Source organism: Pleuronectes platessa, chromosome 6, assembly GCF_947347685.1.
Source record: "Pleuronectes platessa chromosome 6, fPlePla1.1, whole genome shotgun sequence".
Classification (NCBI taxonomy): Eukaryota; Metazoa; Chordata; class Actinopteri; order Pleuronectiformes; family Pleuronectidae; genus Pleuronectes; species Pleuronectes platessa.
The window spans coordinates 5,833,410-5,858,081 of NC_070631.1; the positions used below are offsets into that span (position 1 = coordinate 5,833,410).

Sequence of the window (24,672 nt, forward strand, 5' to 3'; positions counted from 1 at the left end):
AGTGTTGTGCATATGTTTCGCGAACGCTGAACTTAACGAATCAGTTTTCACATTATTAACGTGAACGTAACGATGAACGTAAGTGAACGTCACGTACATTTTTTAAATCATCACCGTATCAGGCCATCATGAAATACCAGGAGCGGGCGAGTGTGTGTGTGTGTGTGTGTGTGTGTGTGTGTGTGTGTGTGTGTGTGTGTGTGTGTGTGAGCCGCGTTCGGCTCCAGAGCCACGGGTGGCCGAACCCTGTGTGGAACCGAATTTCTATGGTGTATTGGACGTTTTTGTGGCAGCAGTGTCCATCACTTTTAGCTGTCCCCTGGAAACACTTCCGTTGTGTTGTGGCCTCTTCTTGCTGCGCGTTTGGCTTTTTGCAGCACGTTCCAGTATTTGCAACGCGTTCCGGTATTTGCTGCACGTTTCTCTATTTGCAGCGCGTTGCTGTAATGTGTTGTGTTGTGTTGTGAAATTGATGAAGATGTTTTTTTTAATTTGCTGGTGTTTTGTCAACTTGCATGTGTTTTCTTAAGTTGCCGTTCGTTGAGCTTTCAGGGCCACCGTATGTAACAGCTACGGTCTCCCGCCGTTCACATCCACCGACAAACCACCAGCACCAGCAGTTCCTCCAGCTTCTTAGTTCACGGTCGAAGCTGAAAGGACACAACCCGAACGCATGAGAGGATGATGAGTTTCATGCCAGGGAGTAGATGGTGTTCATCGGAGAGTGAAGCTCAAGGCCTCCGACGAATTCCAGCTCCCTGACGTCTCTCCTGGTTCCCGTTTACTGGCCGACACACGCCACAGTAATCGTTAACCACAAACACATTGTGTCCAGGTTCTTCAGCTCCCTGACATCTCTCCTGGTTCCCGTGTACTGGCCGATGAAGGAGCCGTCCTCGTTGAACGGGATCTCTCCTCCATCTCCGTAGTCCACCAGACTGTCGTCGCTCTCGGATGGCTTCATCATTGTCTCTATGGACAGCTGGCCCCTCTGAAGCCCTCTCTCTTCCTCCCTGCAAAATAATGGCAAAACAAATACAAGTTCTGTGTCAGAGGTGCATTTTGAAAACAGAAAAGATGCTTATAACTCAAAATCTAAAGTATGAAGTGAATTATTCATGTATGATCATTTATTTCCTTCCTATCAATCAGTTTTACTTGGCAGGGCTTCACAATATACATGTACGTACCTCCGAGGGTAGGGAAGAGTGGAGACACGAGCAATCCTACAAAACAAAAGATCGTTGTAAGAGAGGATGGATCACACTTCCTTCATCATATATTCACAATATGATCAAATGTCATATTTAAGTCTGCTATTTACAAAGGCTGCATCATCTATTTAGCATCTGTTCAGGATTGTAAAGTTGAACTGTCAGTCGTGTCAACATTTGGTCTTTTCATACCTTTCAAGAGACCTTTCAGTGATTCAGAGCCAAAAAGAACAGGGTTGAGGTGTTTGGGGAGAACACAGAAACAAAAAAAGACATTAATGTAAGTATGATCAAAGAGTTATTATAAAAACTGTTATTGAGTTTGTACCCGTGCAGCATCGAGTTGACTCTTCATCACCATTAAAGGTATCCTGTGGAGCTTTTTAACAGTAGTATCTTAATGCAGCAATTTTTATAAAAACAGGAAGCCTTTTAATTAATAACACAACATAGAAACTTAGAAATGTATATTTATTTTATATGATAACTCCACAGAGCAGCTTTAATTCACCAAGGAGAATGCTACTGCACATCTTCAAAGGAACTCAATGGCCAGTGTATTTGTTACTGCACAATTATATCTTCACAAGAGCATCATTTATATTATGAACTGACAACTTGAAAACAAAAATGCACAGTTTCATACAGAATGTGTATTGATGTTTGTTTGTTTTGTTTATTTTCAACCAGCTCTTTCCTTCACTTCTTACCGATAATCGAATGATCCCTCTTAGTCTTTGTCATCTACCGGCTCCAGTGAGATGTCCTTCTTTTCTCGTACTGAAATTAAAACAAAGCTGCCTTGTTATGAGAGAAACACCAGTGATATTTTTTTGATCATATTAACTTTTTAATGTGACACTTTTAAGCATATTGTTTTTGTCTTGTTTGGAGTTTTTTCATCATTGGACAACAAGGGAAATTCATATTTTCATACTTAGGAAACTGGAATAATAGCTAAAACTAAAATTACCACCCTGAGACATTTAATCTTTGATGTCTAAGTGACAATTGGCCAAAATCTAAATAGAAATTCCCTGATGGGATCTCATATTCAAGGAGCCAACATCAAACCCAAATCAGCTCATGCTTGGGTCCAACTTACAGTTTTTTTCCATCGCTAACGGGCGCTTACCTATACTTAAAATACTTTTTCTAAACTCTTAACACAGACTTACACCTACAAAACACAATTGGCCAAATAGATTATTTTCTTCTCAAAAGCACATTTTGTTAACTATATACTAACTCTTCATTTCAAAATAGAAGACATCTTTCTCTGCACACACTAACTTTACCAAAACACTGGACATCTGACTCAAAATGAAATTATTCTTTCAAAGAATAACTCTTGTTTTCACTTCACAAGGAACATGCAGCCAATCAAAGTACACCAGGTTTCAAAATACTGGCTATTGTGGACATTACAAAAACTGCATAGACTTTTATGTTTCAGTTTTACAGGTATTTGCATGCAAAACATGCAATCCACTGTTTTTTACGCCAAATTTTTTGGTTGGGAACTGTACTGTATATCCAGATCTATAGAAAAAAGTAAAAGTCAGCAGCCATATACTTGATGTGGTATCACAGTGGTATGAAAATAAATATATCAGCTGCCTCCATCTTCTGGATGAAGTGGATGCTGACAGAGTTGAAGCAGCAGTAACTAGAAGAGCTCTCATTAGAAGGTTCCCTGTGAAAATGGTGAAAATGTGCAAAAACGCCATCTCACATCTCACAGTGTTAAATACAATTTTAAAGAAAACGTGATCTTTACCAAAATGTAACTGTCTCTTCTCTGAATCTTGCTTGAAAATAAACAGACAGAGTTAAAAACATAACCTCCTTATACATTTCACCAATCTAAAACAGGTAGGAGGTTTTAATGTTTCAGCTGATCAGTGTTGGTGCACTCATGTGTCCACAGTCTGTGTGTGTGAGCACCTGGACAGAGGCACATGCATCTTCTCGTAGATTTGCCTTGCTCCTCTTCACACCCATCTCTGTTTCATCTCCCAGGCCCGCTCGCTCATCCAGTCTTTAGTTCTGCTCACAGCCGACCGCTCTGGCCCGAGCACCAAACAGAGCCTCGCCAACTTGAGCCGGTTTCTCTCCAGGTAGATCTGTGTGTCTCTCTGCAGCTGGTCCATGGCGCGCGGCCGGCTCTCGTCCAGCGACACCACGGCGCTCAGCATGGGGTTGAAGCGGAAGTAGATGTCTGGGGCGAGCAGGTCGTCCAACAGGGTGTGGACCCCCTCGGTGTCTGTGGCGCTGCAGATCAGGTTGCTGATTTTGGCCCGCAGGCTGGTGGAGGTGGCGGGGCCCCTCTTTGTATTCTCATAGCGACCGGTGCCGAGGGACAGCACACACTGGAAGGGCTGGTTGGGCCACAGCAGACGGCTCTCGTGGACGGCCAAGGCACAGGGGTTGTTCAGGAGGATTCCTCCATCCTATTAAAACACACAGAAATAGATCAACAGTATTTAGTTCATAATAATCTCTCTTTTTAATTTTGCTTGATTTCACACATTAAGGTTTGAATGGAAACAACACAACTTAGCAGCCTTATTGGAAAGTGGTTTTACTGAATGTATATTTAAGAATCTTGTCTTGTTGTCCTGACTCATCCTCGACTTTGTTTTGTTATAGATTTTATACCATGTGAAAGTTATTGTAATTTTTCAAGTTACACTTTGCGGTATAAAGATAAAGATTAAATGTTGGTGCAGAGGAATGAGCTTTAACCTATCAAGTTTTAATTTCCTCACTTTCTCTTGGATGATCCAGAGAAAAATGTATCAGCACTGATGAGGATCTCGTGTTTTGATTTATGAAAACTTGATGTTCGGTCTCCTCCATCATCATCGTCCCTTACATATATCAGATGTTTATTCCATTTCACTCTCAAACTAGAATTTCTGCGATGTGGTTGTACGCCTCTGCCAACCGGTTCAGTCCAAGTGAACATTTGTGCCAAATTTGATGAAAATCCCTTAGGATGTTTGAACGATATTGTGTTCACAAAAATGAGACAGACACACTACTACAAAATTAACAATTGATTGTATTCGAGACGACTGTAGTTTCCTACCTGGTGGATGTCACTTTGCAGTGTGAACTCCTGGAAGTATCCTGGGGCGGCTGATGATGCTCTGACCGCCTCCCACATCTGGTATCCTGAGCCTCCTGCGTAGCGGCTGAGAGAGCCGGGGGTGTGGTTGTAGTTGCGGAAGACAAAGGCCTTCGGACTGGTGCCCCAGTTTACCACTGCACTCACTGCAGAAACCTTAAGCAGGTGAAAATAAAACACTAGGTTAAACAGAGGTGCTCGTTGCCATTGATCCAGCTGCATCAGTGCCGTTGTGATCTTATATTTAACTGCTGTGGTGACTGTGCTTTTACCTTTGGACTCAACTCATCTCTGGCTGTTTTAATGAGAACTTTATCTCCCAGCTTTTCTCTGAAACAGGATAAATCAGAACACTCAGTCGGAGCAGACTGGATCATGGTCATCTTGACTTCCAGGCAATTTGCTGTATCTTACGACGGCCGAGTGGATTCAAATCACTCAAACTAAGAAAACACACAAGTCACAACAGGTGTATTGCTGTTTGACTCTATACCGTAATATGGATTCCCACGTCTCAGTGCTGTAGTAGGAGTGATTCCAGCCCATCTTCACGGTCCCGACCAGCGGGTTCTGACGAAACATCTCGGAGCCAAATCGACGATACATGTCGAAACACTCCTCCAGGGAAAAGCGAGCCAGGCCCAGCATGAAGGCCAGGACGGCACCTTGAACAAACACATGCAGAGACAGAGGCGTGAGACACAACATTCTACATTCCAGACTGACTCAGCATGGAGATGCAGCTAACCACAACAACGTCATTCTGTTGTGTTTTTTCTTTTCCGTCACCTGTGCTCACGCCACAGATGTAGTCAAACAGCTCGTGGATCTTTCTGCCAGTTTCTTCTTCCAGTAGCTTTAACACCTGCAGAGGCACCACTCCTCTGCAAAATGCAAGGACAAAACACAGGAACACAAGAGGAAACACATCATGACTCGTGAACTGTGTTACATTAGTATTTTGGTCAGGATATAAAATATATTTAGTTGTAAACAGCTCAGAGCAAAGATATGGTTTATATCAAGGTTCTGGGTCGAGGGTAAATCACTATGTTACTCAGTACTCTGCAGGTTTTGATCTTTGATACAACAAATAATCAACAAATAAATCCTGAGAGAAAACTTTATTGATTCCTGGAAGACATGAACAAGCTCCAGCTCTATGAATTATCTCCATGTTTACCAGCATCAAACATGGACTGTACTGATAGTAAACAACATAACTGCTCTGTAAAAGCCAATGCTTCTTGATCGCCACCTGGTGGCTGACTGAAGTGCAGGTGATTAGTCCCATCTCTTCAGTGGCTGTGACAAGGACCAAACCTAAAAAGTCACAGTGCAAAGATGCTTTCGGTTTGGTAATTTATATATCAAATTGATATGTGATGTGTTCAAATGTTCATTTTCCAGTAAGTTTGAATTTGATTGGTTATTTGATACCACGGCTCCAAATGATGTCATCGATGCAAGATCTATTGTTCTATCTGCTGTTCTACATGATGAAAGTTTTTATTTTATGTTGTACTTATGTATAATTTGATGCCAAATCTTTTGCTCTTTTACTTAGAACGATTTTTGAATGCAACACTTTTGAATGCATCACTTCTAACAGAGTAGCTCTTAATTGTTTTGCTGAAACTTCTACTTAAGTAAAGGACCTGAGAACTCTTTTCAGCTGTTTATGTTATCTTGTGTTCTGGACCATTAGTCATATGAAATGAGCAATTTGAAGAACTTATCACAGGCCTTACATCTCTCACTATTTTCTGGTGTTTCACAGACAAAACAAATAATATATAAACTAAGAAAATAAGTGAAAATGTATTGATAATGTACGTAGCAGATATGCTTTTGTATTTATCATGGAAGGAAAATATTTCATTCATAATAATAATGATAAATAAAATGTATACCTTGTGCCACCACCATCGATCGAGAGCACCCTAATGCCGCTACCTTTGACTGGCTCCACATAGCCAATCAGAGCCAAGGTTTCTCTCAAGGCGTTTTGAAGATCCTGGTCGTCCCTGTAGCTTCGTCTCTTCCTCAGCAGTGTGACAGCAGTTCTGTCCTGGAAACATTGATATCATCTTTAAAAACTCATTCGCTGCGATGAAAGTAAAACTCTCAGGAATGTGATTGTTTCACATCCGACAGACCTGCCACATTAAAGCTTTGCATGAGGGGTGAAGGATGAGGTGTTCGTTGAGCGCCTCCACGCAGGCGACCAGAGCTCCTGGAGACGAGGCCAGTTCCAGACTGCCAATCAACCCACATGTGAGTTCCTCCACCTGCCTCCGATTCAAGAGGATCTGACAGAGACAACCACGCGTTATGTGCTGCTTTAGTTTTATTAGTTATCGAGTATTAGGGACACATTGAAGGAAGAAAACATTCTTAAAACTATGAGAATAAAATAATGATTCAAGATAAATTGAGACTAAAGTAATTTAACGAGAAAAAAAGTCACAGTTAAACAAATACAAAGTTGTAAATAAATGAGAAAGATGTCATTATCATATTATGAGAATAAACTAATAATTGAAAAGAAAGTTATTATATTATGAGAATTTATTTTCTTATTTAAGAATAAATAAAAATCATTATCAGATCATGAGAATAAACAATAAAGTCTAGATAAATTGATAAAAGTGAAAATCTCATAACATGTGACCTCAACTGACCTTTTTATTTAATATCGCCCCCCGTGAGGTCATGGCAGGTCTTGTAACACGAGTCTGGGACAAAGGGCCCAGTTTGAGGTAAGTTCCCAGGAAGTCAGGGATGGCACTTGTAGGGTGGCGAAGGAAATCCAATAAAGTCAAGGGTTTTGCGAGTTTCTCAGAGATTTCAGATCCTGAATCCACAGATTTTCCATCAGTCTCCTCATCCACTTCACTCTGACCATTGAAATACTGGTTGATGTGACTGGCCGTCTGGAAAAAGTTCTCCCCAAAGTTTGTTGCGACGTGGCTGCTGTGGAAAAGGCCTCCAGCTTCAGGGGTTTCTTGCTTCAGTCGGGACATCGGCCCTTGAGTTTGTGAGGTAGACTGTGTTGAACGTTGAGAAGTCTTTTCCACGGGAAGTTCCTCTCTCCTGCTCTGAACCTCATCTGACACCTTTGCACCAAAGTATTTATTGATGTGTCTGGCAAAGTGAAGGTAGCCCTCCTCCCAGCTGCTGGAGAAATCTTTCTGTTCAACTGTTGCCTGTTCAACACTGGATTTCACTTCTTTAGAGTTTACAATACAAGTGTTTGACATTTTCTTTCTCCTCTGCCTCCTGTGTGTCCCTATTGTCCCTATGTCATTCTCCTCTAATTCCACTTTGGTCAAACCCTGGGAAAAGGCGGAGTTTATGTGATTAGCCACGTAAATGTAGCTCTCTCCGAATCTGGTTGCCAAAGAGCTGATGTGAAATAATTGCAGGGCAGGCCCTTCCTGGGTTGAAGGACTTTTTACTGAGCTCTCCTGTTGGTTTTTGCATTCAGGGACCAGTGGGGTGTCTTTGTCCTCGGAGACACTTTTCTCTCTGACTCCTCGTTGACTCAGACTGCGCCTCTGGGACCTGCCGGAGAATGCCGGAGCCGCGGCAACAAGACAGGCATTTGCAGCTAGAGGTACATTGTCCTTACTCTTGAAGTAGTTGTTAATGTGTCTGGACAGTCGATGAAATGATTGGCCGAGACGTCCTCCCAGTGGACTCCAATGAACACTGCTCTGTGCCTCCTCAAAGATCCCAATGGGAGCTTCGGCTTTGAATACATCCCTATTGGAGGAGGAGTAAAAACGCACAACCTGGGGATGTTTGAAGCTGGGAGCGTTAAATCCCGTGTCACCGCGGTTTAATTTTCGAACGGTGGCTTTTCTGCTGAATCTGGAAGGATAAGTGGGTGACGGCAGTGAATATCTGTAGAGCGAGGCCTTGGCGAGACGAGGATGCTTCCTGAGAAGGCTCATTAGCTGCCTGATCGTGCAGTACAATCTTAAAGTCCTGTTGGCAGAGCTTGGACACATGTCGGTGCGGAGGTAGCGACTCTGATCAGTCAATCAAAGTCCAAATGTCACTCTTGTTCCGCCATTGATTTAGGCTGTGGAAGCAAACTCACGAGAAACTAGAAGAAGACAAGCAAAAACAAGCAAACACATTAAAACAAGACTAAGATAACACTTCAACAAACATCAACATGAGGACGTGCTCACGATGACAACACCAGCCAATGTCTTCTCATCTACAAACATGTTCAATTTCAGATTATTTTCAGACCCTCTTGAAGTGACCTAACTTGTGATAGATTTACACGTCAATAGGGGAAATATACTTGTTCCACGTACACGTATGACCGTTACACTTCACCTCCTTGTCCAAAGTCTGACAGACTTAAGTCAAAACACAGCCAGTCTACTGATGGCCCTGGAGAAAATGATACAAATACATCCTGTGGTCCATGGCCTTTCAATTTCATGGCAATCTATTCAGTCACTAAGATGGAGGGATCAGCATTTACCCTCTAGGGACTATGGATATCTGTACAGAAATTCATGGCAATCCCTCAGAACATTTCATATTTCAGTCTGGATCAAAGTAAGAACTGGACTGAAACAATAGACTGAAATCACCAACCCTAAAGCCAAATAGGGCTAAAAATGTAAATTACAAATGTCTATTGTTTTCCCACAGAACCGCATGAAAGTTATATTAACCTAAATATACTGATACAATGGTTCAAAACACAATATCTTTGAAGAACAGTAAGGACATTGTCTCCTCTGTAAACAAATCCCACTTAAAGGAATGCTTGAGCTGATCACACTGAGTTCAAAGATCTTTCCACAATAGCCCAACGAATCCCCGGTTTCCGAGTACTGTCCTTTCTGGAATGTAACATGAAGCCTTAGGGTAAATATATCAGTCTACACACTGTAAACAACTCTACCTTGTGTCAGGAGATTTATGTCGGCAACCTGAAATATTTGAGAGAACAGACAGCTTTGCTTTGTGTTGCTTTCATGTCCCTGCGAGATAAATGCACCATTCTCCTATTCAAAAAGGGCATTTTTTCCAAAAACACAAATCTGTGGACACTGTAAATGCTTCTCTGATGCCTTCACAGAAAGAAAGGAAAGCAGCTTAGGTGTGCAAACATCTACTCTGGTTGTTTTCTCCACGTAAGTAGGGGAAGGTCGTGAAGCTAAGTAGCTTACTCACTACAGCTCCTCTAACCTTGACACAAAACATCTGATAAAAACGTATTAAACGAATATTTACCCGAAGCACAACAGCTACGTCTTCTTCCTTTACAATTCCTCTTCAACCAACTTTCTGTCCTTGGAAAGTCAAGTACAACTCTTCTGGCAAACTTCCAGGAACTCTAATTCTACTATGTTTTGACACCTTGCTCTGCTGTGGTGCTGGGCTTCAATCTTATTGGTTGAGCTGCTGAGGGGTGGTGCAGCGTGACCAATGCTCGGTCAGACCACACAGGCTTAAGGTCATGTGTTGTCTCTGCTGCACTGGAAGCACAGGTCTAAAATTAGGGAGGGGTTTGTGTGTGCGTGTGTGTTTCTGGCAGCTTGAGGGTCTCAGTGAACTGATGTATGCAGCTTCTTCCGTGACGTCAGATGATCTCACACACACACACACACACACACACACACACACACACACACACACACACACACACACACACACACACACACACACACACACACACACACACACACACACACACACACACACACACACACACCTCTGTCCAAAACAGACACAGCTGTGACGCACTTTCTCCGAAACCATGTGCACTGACATTGTCAATATTTTGGTCTTATGTAAGGTACTTTTTTAGGATACTTCTTTTAGGAGGAGCTCAAATAACCTACATAATCAGTACATTTACATGTACTCAGTACATATTGAGTGATTACTAGGTGCTTGCAGGTCACCAGTTAAATGAGCTGATATGTCACTAGACATCATGAAAAGGCTCAGAAACATAAAAATACATACACTTTCCTGTAACTATTATGTAATTGACTGCAGGTCAATGAAGGAGCCATTTGTTATACAGCGAAGTATCAAATCTTTAAAACGTATTAATTAATTTTACTATATAACAAGTAACTATTTTATAGATATCATTTTAATGTTTATGTAATAATTGTATCATAAAAGATGATAAAGAACTTAAATAGATACAGAATACAAATAATCTCCTTTTTCTTCCATCGTACTTGCAAACACATTTCCAAAAAGTACTTTATTGATAAGTATATATAGACTTGTGTATACAAAGTACATTTACAGGCTTAAATTTTTTTTATTCCCCAAAGTTTGTGGCCGGAGAAGTAACTAATGTAAAAGATTGTGAATAAACCTGAAAGGTGTTATTTCTCACAGTTTTTTGTAAACATTGGTGTCCCATAGCCACAGCTCATAAGCTTTCACGAGCACATACTGTTCTGTAATGCAGTGAATAGTTGGTGAAACATACTCACACCAGACACGTGTCAATCTGTCCGTCCAGCTCAAAGAAATGTTTACACTCATTCAGATTAAACACTTCATGCTAATCCAGTCACTTTGAGTTAGTTAGGTCTCCTTTATTCGTCAGAAAATCTGAATATAGATTTCACTCAGATCTATAGGAAAGAATTCACTGAACACTTTTATAGATAATATTTTAGACCTACAGTGCCATCTACTGGCTGATTCCCAAGTCTGCTTTTAAAGAACAAAAGGAAACAGGCTGTATTTTGCTGTTGTTGTATTCAGTCTCACTTCTGTATTTATTGCAGACAATTTCATTTAAAGTCAATTATTGCAGAGAACCTTTCTCTCGTTATTTTTTTTTAATTGACTGTTTAGATTAACTGTTTTAACTGAACTAAATGAAGAATATAAAGTCCGAGAAACGTTATTAAAAGCAAAACGAGATTCAGAAATAAACAAAAGCTCCACAGTTTAAAGTACAAATTTAATACATCAGTCGATATTTCCCTTCAGCAGCATCTTGAAACTTTTACCAATGGATAAATTGGAGAAACGTGAGCTTTATCCAGTTGTTCTTAACTATTAAATAACTTATCTAACAAAGTATTTTTCCCTATGGTCGAGGGTTAGGGTGTTTTCTTTTCACAGTGTCCCGAGGTGCACTCCTCCCCACGTCCGGTCCACTTCAGGCGATTCTTGGCAAAAATGACGTAGGATTTGTCCATAAACGGCCGAACACCTGGCCACATCATGAAGCGACCCAACCAACCGAGGCCCACGGCACCGTACATGACCGCAAATGCCGGGATCCCACGATAAACCTGCCAAGATACCAATTTTTAGCCCAAGTTTTTACATGTATACTAATCTAATACTAATTTAAACACACATACATTTTATGGTGTTAAATGAATTTGGAGGGATGCGAGTTTACCTCATCTTTCTCATCAATCACATGCATTTCCTCCATGGCCATCTCGTAGCTGACGTCCTTATATTTCCCTCCATCGTAGCCCGGCAGAGCGATATTAACAAAATCCACTTTCTGAGGCTGTTTTCTCTGCAGAAACTGGAGGAACCGGATCTCTGTCACACATATGGGACAGAGTCCATCATACAGCACCTGAAACAGAGCAGGGCAACAGATCATCACAGCACTAGGGTCTTAAAACTCCTGTTTCTGACTGGGATATTAACAACAATAATAATAATAACTTTATTTATATAGCATGCATCTAAACAAGGTTCCAAAGTGCTTCACAAAAATCCAGGGCAACAAAATAAATAAACAAAAAATATAAAAAGGTATTCAATTCGGTTTTAAGGGCCAAATCATAACATGATAAGGTTGAGACATTAACATGTCTAGATAAACGCAACAGTTCCCACATGACCAGAAAGACTTGTCTTATAAAACAACAGTGGTGCCACTCCCTCCAATCCAAAAGATTTTATTGGATGAGCTTGACCGACATGCAATGTTAACAATGTATCCTCAGGTGCACCCTGGAAAGTGTATCACTGATTACATTCATTAAAGCATAGTTATTCTAAAAGGCAAATCTATTCAAGCTACAACTTGTGATTCTTTAATTATACCAAGCGTGATGTATTTATAGGAGAGATCTTCTTCAAAGGGAGTTGGCACCTTTTAGAAAAAAGGTGTAACCTCTGCACCACTGAGTGAAACTATCCTGATTTGCATTTGAAAAGATCATTGTTTGTTCAATTACATGTGATTGTTCCCCTAGACATAGTAGCAGGGGTCGACTGCCCGGAACTGGAACCCCACGTCTATTCCCGGCATGTTTCTGTGAAGAGTCGTGAACCTGAACTTTTCATGCAGTGTATTCTTTAGTAAGTTAAATCATTTTTGAATTAATAACACTTTAAATATATATATATAATGAAGGAAATTAGTTTTCCAGTTTGCTCCGAGATCAGGATACATCACAGAATACGACACTAGAGTATTAAGTCTAAAGCATATAGGTGAAGATGAAAAGTGTATAAGGAGGAATGCAGAACCAGCATCTAACGGAAGCAACAACAGAAATGAAACAAAAATAAGTTGAACTTATCACAAACAAACGTGGTTAAATGGAACGTTACATTGAAAATAACACGATGAGTGAATTAGTGAAACCGCAGTAAAAGAGGACAACAAAAGAAAAGATTAGCATGATAAGAACATAGGAACAAAATAAAGTGGGTGTGTGATGTCCCCCTGGGTTCTAACTGGGATTCGATAGAATGAGCGGTGGTCAGGGGCTGGTATGTCTCTTTTGACATTTAGCCACAGGACATATGATCACCTCCCCACACGGGACTAATAACAGGGCTCAGGCTCCATTTTGGCTTCGGAGCTTCCACATTACATCTCAGTGTGTCACAGTCCAAAGAGAAGCTGCTGCTGCTGCTCGGCTGCACCGGACCCGGGTCTCACACGCTCCCGCACCGGGCGCAGAGAAGGTGAGTGCGTTTCACTCCTTCACCCGCATCGCACGGTCCCACGAGGACTGGTGCAAACTTTCTGTGGCGGTCTTTCACTTTCCACGTTAGAAGCGCGAGGAGCTGCGCGTGACCGAGTGTCAGCGCGGTGCGGCGCCTCGAGGTGCACGTGAGCCGGTTCTCAAGTCAGCGCGTGCTGATCTGGGGGGGGAGATTTCACCGGGATATAAATAAATAAATAAATATTTATAGGGATACATCTTGCTCCTCATTCATTGTAACCCGCTGGGCTGCGATCGAACGGAGGATTTTCTCCAGCAGGTTTCTTTAGAGCGAACTGAAAACACGGCGATTGGTTAGAGGACGTGTAAGATGTTGTTGTTTTCCGTTGGTTTGACCTTGTGATAAAACACCTTGTCGGTTAAAGTCCGATCCCTTCTCTACCGACAGTTCACTCAGTGTAACACAGAAATCCGTTTTAAGACTGACTTTCAGGTTGCCAGGTTTGTGGAGGATTCACCACCGAGACACTTTGCGGGAGCTTTTTTGTTTTTTTGTTTTGTTAATTTGACCTTCTGATCAGGCTTTTGGTGAGTTTAAGTGTTTTCTTGATAACTAACATGATTTATAAACTCTCATTAGTTCTCTACTGATAGTTCACATGTAGCATAACACAGAAATCCTACTTATATCAATTTTAAATGAAGACAAACTTATGGGATGCCAGATTTGTGGAACATCCTCCACCAGCAGCAGCAGCAGCCGCAGCAGGAGACGTTGTTGTTTTGTCCTTATGTATGAAACCTTGAGGTTCAAGTGCTGTCTGATAAGTTATAAACTCCAATCAGTTCTCTACTGATAGTAAATACATTCTTTTAAGTCAAGACAAACTTTTGGGTTGCCAAATTTGTGGAACATCCTACAGCAGCAGCGGGAGACGTTGTTGTTTTGAATTAGTTTGACCTTATGATATGAAACCTTGAGGTTCAAGGCTTTCCTGATAAGTTATAAACTCCAATTAGTTCTCTACTGATAGTAAATACATTCTTTTAGGTCAAGACAAACTTTTGGGTTGCCAGATTCGTGGAAAATCATGGCCCATGGGAGACTCTGTTTTGTTTCCCGTTAGTTTGACTGTCTGATAAGACACCTAAAGTGTTTTCTGTTTCATTGATAAACTCAAGTCAATTCTCTACTGATAAATTAACACGTCACAATTTTTAAACGATTTACAAGTCAAATGTTTGGGTTGCCGGATTTGTGGAGCATCGTCAACCAGCAGGTGAGTTTTAGTTTTTGTTAGTTGTACCATCTGATATGACACCTTGAGGTTTAAGTGTTTTCTAATAAGTTATTCACTCTAATTAGTTCTCTACTAATACGTTCAAAATCTGTGGGAAATCCTGCCTCGGGGGGGAACTCTGCTTGTTGTTTGTTTTTTTGGGAGTTTGAAAACTCATAAGACATTTAAAGTGTTTTCTGATACAGTTTTAAACTCAATTCTCTACTGACAGTTAAACACATCACAAATCATCATTCTCAAGTCAAGAGGAACTTTTGGGTTGCCAGATGCGTGGAAGATCCTCCACCAGCAGGAGACTCTGCTTGTTTTGTTTAGCTCTTTGTTTCACGAGGCCCCACCAATGGAACTGTTTGATCAACCCTCTGGAAAAACAAGGCAGGACAATTGGACCAAAATTCTTTTGTCCCATTCTTAAAAACCCTTTCAACGGCAGACTCCAAGATGTGCAGGCGTAACATTTACAACTCCACTTTATGACTTGTAAGAAAGTGTGAAAGGTCAAGAGCTTAACTGGGGTTTTCCTACATTTCTCAAGGAATTACTCCTGAGCAGAAACACAAAAATGCATCAGTTACACAATGGATGCTGATCTCGCTCCCCCTTCACCCCCGACCTTTCCTGTTTTCACTATTTCTCTTTTCCTAATCCAAGGCTTGAGGTGGTCGTCCACCTCAAGCCGGCCTCTGTTTGAATATTCTTCCTTAAAAGGGAGTTGTTTCAAATTGTGGGAACAGTTGGGTTTCTCTCTATAACAATGCAAGGTCTGGACCTTAAAGGGCCTTGAAATAATTTATGTTGTAAACAAAACACACAGCTAGTCACGTATCAGGTTTGGCTGAGATCAAACGGCACACTACTTTGTGTGAATTACTTTCGGTCAGAGACCTTCTTCAGAATACATTTTTCCATGTGATTTGGTTCTTCACGGATACAATTTAAATTTAATTGAACCTAATGATTTTGGTTTAAAAGGGGCCCACTGGTCCAAGAGCGTTTACTAAAACCACTTCTCTCCTTAAAAACTTTATCTCTTACCATAACAAGTCTAAATTGGTCAGTGAATGGGTCTCCCTGACGATTTTACCAACTTGGAAACCCACATATAGTTGTTATTATTGGCTTAGGTCATGTGAAGTGTTAGTAAATCTTGTATTAATCACATGCAAATTACAGCGTTTAAAGCCTTTTATAAAAGTGGTACTATTTATTGAGCATTAAATCTACAGCTAATCACCTTAAACCAATAATGCTGAAGTTTATAGAGAATGCCCAATCAGATTGTTTGTGTGTTAACAGTACATGGATGTAGTTTGACACGTTCAAAAAGTTTATGGATGTAGTTTGACATCTATGTAAACAGTACATGGATGTAGTTTGACACGTTCAAACAGTACAGGGATGTAGTTTAACACATATGTACACAGCACATGGATGTAGTTTGACATGTGTAATCAGTACATGGATGTAGTTTAACACATATGTACACAGCACATGGATGTAGTTTGACATGTGTAATCAGTACATGGATGTAGTTTAACACATATGTACACAGCACATGGATGTATTTTGACATGTGTAGATAGTACATGGATGTAGTTTGACATCTATGTAAAAAGTACATGGGTGTAGTTTGAAACGTGTAATAAGTACATGGATGTAGTTTAGCAGAACCGCTGGCTCTTACCCTGACAGCAGCAGCGGAGGACTCAGAGCTGAAGGACCGGTGGAGATGATGTCTGCAGGGGACGCACGTCGGTCTCACCGCCGCTGGATTTAAACTGGATAAAGCGGATAAACGCGACGCCAAACACGTTCTAACTGTGGAAAACATCTGGAAACACAGAGACGAGCTAGCTTTAGCCGCTAACCTCTGACTTCAGTGGAGCAAACACCGGCGTTAGCTAACCTCCACATTCGTGTTGAGTAACATAAACAGAGGTCGCACGGTGATGACGTGTATCACAAGGCAGACCGGAACTTGTAGTCCCACATGTGATATTATGTTTTCATCAATAAAGTGAGAGGAAGTTATTATTATTGTTATTTATATTCGATTGGAGCTGTGACTCTTTAGCTTAGCACTAGCCGGACAGCGTGTTAGAAAGAGGGGGCGTGGTGACCATGTGTGCAGAACAGAGAGGTGGCTGCTGCTGCGAGACGTCTCACTCCACTGCTTTTTCACGAGTCACATGTTTGTGGAGCTGAGCTGCAGTCTTACTCCATTTAAAGACAAAGAGACACTGTGTTCATTCTATATTAAGAAGATGTTTGTGTTTTATAACTCAGATGCACCAAAGGCACCAGATTTGTACCATAGCATTAAAAAAAACTCAGCTAATCAAGTTTATTTGTTTATTTTCACCTGCATGTCATACAATGAAATTGAATTTTGCAATTCAAAACAACTTCATGTGTCCCTGGAGTACGGTGGCAGCGAGAGATCAACACACTGCACATTAGGAAAACACATGCAAATGTGAAAAACACATGCAAATGGAAAAAAACACGTGCAAATTGACAAAACAGCTTCATCGGTTTGACGACACATAGGCTGCTTAAATCACAACACATGCAAATTACAGAAACACGCTGCAAAAATCATAACACATGCAAATACAGAAATATGCTGCACATTGCAGAAACGACACTGGAAATGCTTCCAAGGGACCCAAACAAGCTATGACACTGACTGTAGTTCAATGCTTTGTGAAGTTCCATCACCACTGACGAGTCGCAGACTTCAATAACTTCACATATGATTGAAAATTTCTATTTTAGTTAATATTATAGTTGATGATATAAATGTAAGCTTAAGTAAAAAGTAGGGGGATGTAGTTTTAAGACCTCAATTGTTACACCCTGGTTGTGTGTGGTTTTATTCAATTGCCTCAAGTAATAACCACGCGGAAAAACCTCCGGTAGTTAAACTACATAGTCGGGTTAGTACTTTCTTTATTTGCCTTGGGAGATAATCAAACTGCCATGTACAGGAGGGGAGGGGGGTCAACTGGGGCCTAGCAACACATTTTTGCCCTAGGGCTCCTGGGAGATGGAAGGTTGACTGAGTTAATGTTACAAGGAGTGGAGGCCATCAATTGAATAGTGGCCTTGATGAAGAAATCCTGCAAATGTAAAATCCTGTATTGGTCACTTCAAGGCAGATAAACGATTGTCTTTATTAGATTAGTATTGGCGATCATACCAATCTGGTATTGAATTTACCCTGGAAGCTGTTCCTTTATTAGCTCTGGTTAACCACTGACCGTTGGACATAAATCAGCAGACGCGCTCTGTGGTTTTACTGGTGTAGTAGTATGTTGTTCTAACAAAGTGTTGAAGTACCTTGATTTGTGAGATATTTACTTCATCAGATGAATGGAAAACAGATTATTTACTGCATGGTGCCAAATATGTCATTGCATTAAGCACTGAGTAAATGTAACATCCTCTATTCAAATGGTATTAAATGCTGCTGCCAGGATTTTCAGTGAATTTAAGAAAACGTGATCACATAGCTAGTTCACACATTGTATGTAAGAGTCTTTTGATGATGATCAAAGCTCCAATGCACTTCCTCTTAGATCAGCTGATAGTTGTTGTCTGGGAGTTCCCAGAGCCTGATTGGCCACCAAAGGCCATTGTGCTTTTGTAGTACAGGCCCCTTAAATCTGGAATGACCTTACCAGCAGAGATCAGAAATAGTATATCTGTTAATGCTTTTAAATCTCTTCTCTTTTATTAAATGTTCTTAATCCTCTTGTGAATCACTTTTTAGCTTTGTTTAGAAAAGTGCAATGCCAATACAACTTCTTCTTCTTCTTGTAATGCTCCCCCCCCCCCCACACACACAGGCGAGAGAGAGAGAGAGAGAGAGAGAGAGAGAGAGAGAGAGAGAGAGAGAGAGAGAGAGAGAGAGAGAGAGAGAGAGAGAGAGAGAGAGAGAGAGAGAGAGAGAGAGAGAGAGAGAGAGAGAGAGAGAGAGAGAGAGAGAGAGAGCTTAACAGGAGCCTCCAAGTTTGTTTGCGGCTGAGATCACTCCCTCTCTCTCTCGCTCGCTCGACTGTTTTAGTTTTTGAGTGTATGGTCACTTTCTAAAACAAGCACACGTGATGAGATCTAAAGTCTTAACAACAGAGTCTTTCTGAGTGCGACAGTCACGGTCTGGTACAACAGAGGTGAGCTCCTGTGTTATGCAGACTGGGCCTCCGTGATGTGATCATTACTACCTCTTTCAAAAATGGTGCTGTTGTTTATACTCTGCTCACTTTGTGTTAACTCTTCCCCACTTCGCAGACGCTGATTCAATCATGCCCCCCCCTGCGGCAACCAATCTGGGCCACACCCCACCAGATGGAGGCTGGGGCTGGGCTGTTGTCTTAGGCTCTTTCATCTCCATAGGATTCTCCTATGCCTTTCCCAAGTCCCTCACCATCTACTTTAAGGAAATCCAGGCGTATTTTTCAGTTTCCTACAGTGAGATAGCCTGGGTGTCTTCAGTCATGCTCGCTTCTATGTATGCAGGAGGTCAGTGGCATCAAATGTTTTCAAGTGTTTGACAAACGAATAACAAAAAAAAACAAAAAAAAAACACACAATATATGTAATCAGCAGTTAAATTAAGCAGAGTGATTTTATTATAAATATGTTTTCCTTTATTAAAATGAATCAGATGTGGAATACCCAAAGAATGTGACACGTCCTTCTTCCTCTGTGCAGGACCAGTGAGCAGTGTCCTTGTCAACCGCTTTGGCAGCAGACCAGTGGTTATGGTCGGCGGGGTGATGGTTTGTGCTGGCATGGTGCTCGCTTCTTTTGGCACCACTATCATACATCTGTATCTTTGTGTTGGAGTAATTGGAGGTAATTTTTTTGATCATATTTGCTGTAGTTTGTCATATAATTCAGTAAAATAACCCTGAAATGGACCCACTTTAATAATCTTGAGTCATCTCACTACTAATGACGCTGCTGATGATGTTTCCTGATACGGGGGGGGGGGGGGGGGTGCAATGCTCTAGGCACAACTCATATTCATGCAGCATGAGTAGTTGTTTTTCTATTAGAATCAGTCCCGTGTGGGATCATTTGTGTCCCCATGTGGGTTAATGTTGTTTATTCTGTGCAGTGTGTAAATGTTTGTAATGAATTTGCAATTTGCAATGAAATATCCATTGCCTTGTCTACACGGTGCTATCAAAGCAAATCAAAGACTTACGTCAGACCTGACATTTTTTAAACTGCAGACGCATCTTAGAAAATCTGCACATGCTTGCATGTATGTGCCGGATCACATGATGGCTTGACCACCAGGGAGTAAACAACTTCAGACTTTAAACTTAATCTGTAATCTAGTAGTAACACAGAAAAGGAACTTACATGAAATTAGCCACAGGATTTCCCCTTGAAATAAAAGTATTATATGATCAGAGAAATAAAATGATTATTTATTTTCTAGTCAATGGTTTTTAAAACCTCACATCATAGTGAAAAAGGTCTGAATTTGCTAAAAGTCAAAGTGGCATCTTCTTATTGCTAATTTAGTCCAACCAACAGTCCAGAACCCCCAAAAATCATTTTAATATAACAAGTGAAATAGCGAAGCTGATAAACGAAGTTGTTTCTTCAGAAATGATTCAAACTATCGATCAATCATCAAAACTTTGACAATAATATGTATTAATCTTGATCAGACAGCAACATGAGAAGTTTGGAGTTCTCATTTTACTGTTTATTTATCCAAGTAAAGCCAATGCTTCACGTCGTACAATCAACTGTTTTATTGTCCCACCAGGTTTAGGCCTTGCCTTCAACCTGCAGCCAGCCTTGGCGATCATCGGCACCTACTTCCAGGTGAAAAGGCCGCTGGCGAACGGGCTCGCCATGACAGGAAGTCCAGTCGTTCTGTTCACTCTGGCTCCTCTCAACCAGTTTCTGTTCGATTCCTTTGGCTGGAGAGGAAGCTTCCTCATCCTGGGAGCGATTGTTCTGAACTGCTGCGTCGCTGGTGCTCTGATGAGACCGGTCAACAAGGCCGTCCAACCCAAACCCAAGCTCGAAGCACCGCCGTGCGACCAGGAGGACCCTTCCGCAAACGCCAACGCGCAGTCTGCCAACCTGCTGACTGAAGAAAGCCAAAGTGAAGGCAAGAAGGAGCGCTGTTTGGACAAATTCATAGATGTCTCCCTCTTTAAACACAGAGGCTTCCTCATTTATCTGATCGGTAACGTGGTCATGTTTTTTGGCCTTTTCGCACCTGTGGTTTTTCTGGCACCGTATGCCCGACATCAGGGGGTGGATGAATATTCGGCAGCTTTCTTGCTTTCTATCTTTGCTCTGGTTGACATGTTTGTCAGACCATTAACTGGTTTCATCGGCAACACCAAGTGGGTTCGGCCAAGGATCCAGTATTTCTTCAGCTTTGCTGTCGTATACAACGGTGTGTGTCACCTCTTGTGCCCACTGGCAGAGGGATATTCGGGTCTGGTGGTCTACACTGTCTTCTTCGGCGTGGCCTTCGGGATGCTTTGTGCGCTGCTCTTTGAAGTCCTGATGGACCTCGTGGGACCAAAGCGCTTCTCCACCGCTGTGGGACTCGTCACCATCATTGAGTGCGGACCAGTGCTGCTCGGACCTCCAATGTCAGGTTTGTAAATCCCACAAACACACAAAAGACATGTTCAGTAATAAAAACAAAAGATTTGTAAAATACTAACCAATGACGTGTATCTTCTCTTTCAGGAGCCCTGGTTGATAAGTTTGGGGATTACAAATACATGTACTATGCCTGTGGCGTGATAATGCTGGTGCCTGGCATATTTTTCTTCATCATGAATTACTACAACTACAAGAAACTGGACGAAGAGCGGAGGCAGAGCGCGGGCGCGGAGATGAGGAATTCTGATGAGGCCGTAGAACTTAAAATGAACCAAATTGAAAAAATAGCGTATGAAACTGATGGATGAACCGGCTGACTGCGCTTTTTATTTCAGTTGGTGACAGAAACAAAAGCCGGAACATGTAGGACAAACAGCATGCAGCCTATTACTACTAAAATGTATTTTTAACTTTGGTTGAGTTTATCGATCTCTGGACCTTTGCTACATATTTGTATTAACATTTGCTGTTTTAACGGTTGTTTTATGTTAAGTACTATAATTATGACGTCGTGTCACAACAGTAACTCTCGTGGCCTTTGCTCCTCAATCATCCAAAACTGCCCTTGTTCCCTCCAGTGCCATAATCATAATGGCTCTATAAAGTAATATGGTGCCTCTCTGATTATTCAGTGGCTGAATAAAAATAAATTTTCCTGAGGGACTGATATAACATAATGAGTCAAAGCCCAGAACATGACACTGCTCTTTATTGTCATCTTTTTGGACCACTAGATGGCACTGGACACTATCAGAGAACCAGTCGCTTCTGTCCCATTAAACCACAATTAAACAAAAGCCGTCATCATTGAGGGTTTAGAGTTTTTACAACATTGTTTTTTCCAAAGTGTGGGTCATCACCCTCCAGAAACTGTTGAATGAGTCACCGAGGACGTAGCAGTAAAATAGAGAAAAAGGAGAATATTAAATGTCTGGTGTAAAGACAACAGACTTTTCCCCTTAAAACTCATTCCCAGGATTCCCCCATGCTGCGCAGAAATTTAAATATCACTTGTAGAGAAAAATTCATTATTCATTCTTCATGTCGGTAGAAAAAAATCATTTTCAGTGTTACAGGAATCTCTAAGAGTTGTTTCACTGCTGCGCCCGGTTCAGAATTTGGAAAGAAGTTATGGAAATGTTTTAGCATTTAAATAAGAGCCAAGAACCAAATGTGCATTATGATATAAGATTGCATTTGCATCTGTGGCTGAAGAAGACATTTCTACTATAGCTACAGGCCACCAAACATTTCAGCTTTGTATTCTTAACTTAGTCTTTTTATGCTAAGAGATATTTCTACAATGTGAAAAACCTAATGATACAAGGACAAAGATTCTGACTCATCTTGCACCTGTCAGAGATAAAAACTGTGATTTCATGCCAGGTCACATTATCCCACCACAGGTCAGACTTCATTTTCCAGCACACTGCATCATTACAGCTCCTCAGTGCCACACAGGCCTCGAGCACCTGCTGTACAAGATACATGGACGAGCCATTCAGTACGTGAACAAGGCCATTATTACAGATGTATGTTTAAATTCTTTATCATGTCGCTGCAAGGTGCATATTGACTGTGTGTTTCAGAAGCCTGAAAATCGCTTATGCGACCGAATCAATACATTTATTTATAACCTCAGATAACATCATCTGAAAATCAGGCCAAAACACTGCAGGTCCGGGGCTCATTTGTGGGAGGTCTCCTCTCTGGATCCTGGTTTAAATACAACCAACGGAACATTTTGAGTCAGTGTTGCACCAATTGAAAAACTGTAGGTCGCTCTGACCAAGAGTTTGTGTTATTTGTTTGTTTTAATCTTGGGTTATTTGCCCAGACTAAAATATCTTGTGTTTTAGAGACCTAATAATCCAGAATCCTACCTTAAAAGTGTCACTAATTAATTTTTTAATTGGACAAAATATTATGTTTATGAAATAGTGGAGGAAGTGTTGGTACTTTACATAAGAAGTAAAAGTTCTGCTCATCAAAAGTGTTAATTACAGAGAAATGGTCAGTGTTACTGTATTTAGCAATAAATGTAATCTATGTAGCAATATACTATATATATACATTTATTATACTGTATCCTGTTGAATTATTATAACTTGTACATTAATGTGTAAGTAGAAGTTTACTCTCGGTTGAAGTGGAACTAATTTTCAACTATTTTATAAAAGGATGCAACTAATAAATATTTTTGTTATGGATGAATCTGATTGTTGTTTAGTCATTTCATTTATTGTGTGGTTTGTGAACCTAATGCTAATAAAGACAAATGCTCAGAGGTCAAAGTAACATCTTCAAAACTCTGAAACCATGAAATCATTCACATTTTTACATTTTATTTTTGTAGACTCCCCAATAAAGGTTTAGTTGATTATCAAACAATCAACTTTATTAGTAAATATCACAGCGGTAAAGTACAGACACCTTCAAGTACAGTACTTGAACAAATACCATGTTCTCTACTATGCATGTGATGTTCAAAACCATTAAGAAATAATAAATAACTTATTAAAGTTAAGTGCATTGTCCCTTTCCTGCTTGACATTTTAATAACTCAGTAGTAACCCAGTAAGACCAGTGGTTTTTATGACGTCTGAAAAAAACATTGTTTAAAGCTTTCATTTAAAAAACAAAGGTGTAGGTACCGCTATGATTATGCAGATAAATTGCAGTGGCATGGACAGGTTAATGAGTGGACACAAAGTAAAGGAGTGAGGACTTCCAATTAGTGGCAGCTCCCATAAGCTCTGTATCATCTCCACAGTGAACAGCTTGAGCATAATCACTGTGATGAACTGTGACTGATGTCAGTAAATCTGACTTTAATTGGGAGCAGGAAGATTGAATCCAGGCAGCTCTGTGTACAATCCCGGTGTATGGACGGCAAACCGTGCTGAGACAGGATGTTTAGTTGCAGTTGCATCCACAAATTCTCCTTTAACCAAACGGTTAAAAAAAAAAGAAAAAGAAGAAGTAACCAGAAAAGAAAGAGAGTAAGCGATACTGTCTTTTTAATCCAGCATGTTTGTTAATAATCTCTGCTAATCTTCTTTACCCACGGCAGCAGAACTAATCTGTCTTCACAATGTTTACACTCGGAGGGAGGGCAACGTCATGTGAATACCAGAGACTTAAGAGTTTATTCATAAGCCCTGTGGATGGAGCTATTAATGACACATCGCCGGACTAAAATAAACATCGACAGGCGGCGCGGCTAGCATGGACACAGAGGGCATGTTGACATGTACTAACAGACAGTGGAGCAATTGCCGTGTCAGTCTGTCAGTCTATCAGGGACTCAATCACACCTTCCAGAGACGAGACGCCGTAGCCCTGCAGTGTCTTAACCGACTGTTGTCCCTGATGAAACACGAGATTTACAGAGATCATAGGGTGAAAATAAGGCGAACACTGCCCTG

At 41.0% G+C, this 24,672-nt stretch overlaps 3 protein-coding genes across 6 annotated transcripts; 1 reads left to right on the forward strand and 2 right to left on the reverse strand.

The window, feature by feature from the left end:
* Nucleotides 1-1,666: 1,666 nt before the first annotated feature.
* On the reverse strand, nt 1,667-9,857 carry LOC128442617 (calcium-independent phospholipase A2-gamma). 2 transcript variants are annotated; one of them, XM_053425170.1, is made up of 10 exons: nt 9,616-9,857; nt 7,032-8,461; nt 6,507-6,659; nt 6,261-6,418; nt 5,137-5,231; nt 4,841-5,012; nt 4,620-4,677; nt 4,309-4,503; nt 3,162-3,667; nt 1,667-1,994 (listed from the first exon to the last, which is right to left on the reverse strand). In XM_053425170.1, exons 2-9 carry the CDS (start codon nt 8,361-8,363, stop codon nt 3,209-3,211), a joined length of 2,622 nt encoding a protein of 873 aa, XP_053281145.1. In that variant the 5' UTR covers nt 8,364-8,461; nt 9,616-9,857; the 3' UTR covers nt 1,667-1,994; nt 3,162-3,208. The 2 variants fall into 2 exon arrangements, with proteins under 2 accessions (XP_053281145.1, XP_053281144.1); XM_053425169.1 differs by having other exon boundaries at nt 1,667-3,667.
* A 731-nt stretch (nt 9,858-10,588) lies between these two features.
* LOC128442884 (uncharacterized) lies at nt 10,589-16,702 on the reverse strand. The gene is made up of 3 exons (XM_053425499.1): nt 16,275-16,702; nt 11,771-11,959; nt 10,589-11,657 (listed from the first exon to the last, which is right to left on the reverse strand). The coding sequence occupies exons 1-3, from the start codon at nt 16,419-16,421 to the stop codon at nt 11,463-11,465; spliced, it is 531 nt and encodes a 176-aa protein (XP_053281474.1). The 5' UTR covers nt 16,422-16,702; the 3' UTR covers nt 10,589-11,462.
* On the forward strand, nt 13,160-23,531 carry LOC128442883 (monocarboxylate transporter 2). Of its 3 annotated transcripts, none has more exons than XM_053425496.1 (5): nt 13,160-13,308; nt 18,884-19,114; nt 19,307-19,450; nt 20,382-21,233; nt 21,329-23,531. In XM_053425496.1, the coding sequence occupies exons 2-5, from the start codon at nt 18,898-18,900 to the stop codon at nt 21,550-21,552; spliced, it is 1,437 nt and encodes a 478-aa protein (XP_053281471.1). In that variant the 5' UTR covers nt 13,160-13,308; nt 18,884-18,897; the 3' UTR covers nt 21,553-23,531. The 3 variants fall into 3 exon arrangements, with proteins under 3 accessions (XP_053281471.1, XP_053281472.1, XP_053281473.1); XM_053425497.1 differs by lacking the exon at nt 13,160-13,308 and adding an exon at nt 13,498-13,877; XM_053425498.1 differs by lacking the exon at nt 13,160-13,308 and adding an exon at nt 18,632-18,765.
* The last annotated feature ends 1,141 nt before the right edge of the window (nt 23,532-24,672 follow it).

Bases quoted from the DNA above. Each gene is read 5' to 3' on its own strand.
- LOC128442884 (XM_053425499.1), bottom strand. From the start codon at position 16,421: ATGTTTTCCACAGTTAGAACGTGTTTGGCGTCGCGTTTATCCGCTTTA. The intron at 11,960-16,274 runs GTAAGAGCCAGC...GCTCTGTTTCAG, and splicing joins CCTCCGCTGCTGCTGTCAGG to GTGCTGTATGATGGACTCTG. The intron at 11,658-11,770 runs GTAAACTCGCAT...GTATCTTGGCAG, and splicing joins TGATTGATGAGAAAGATGAG to GTTTATCGTGGGATCCCGGC.
- LOC128442617 (XM_053425170.1), bottom strand. From the start codon at position 8,363: ATGTGTCCAAGCTCTGCCAACAGGACTTTAAGATTGTACTGCACGATC. The intron at 6,419-6,506 runs GTCTGTCGGATG...CAATGTTTCCAG, and splicing joins GCAAAGCTTTAATGTGGCAG to GACAGAACTGCTGTCACACT. The intron at 5,013-5,136 runs GTGACGGAAAAG...TGTTTGTTCAAG, and splicing joins CATCTGTGGCGTGAGCACAG to GTGCCGTCCTGGCCTTCATG.
- LOC128442883 (XM_053425496.1), top strand. From the start codon at position 18,898: ATGCCCCCCCCTGCGGCAACCAATCTGGGCCACACCCCACCAGATGGA. The intron at 19,115-19,306 runs GTCAGTGGCATC...TCCTCTGTGCAG, and splicing joins CGCTTCTATGTATGCAGGAG to GACCAGTGAGCAGTGTCCTT. The intron at 21,234-21,328 runs GTTTGTAAATCC...CTTCTCTTTCAG, and splicing joins GCTCGGACCTCCAATGTCAG to GAGCCCTGGTTGATAAGTTT.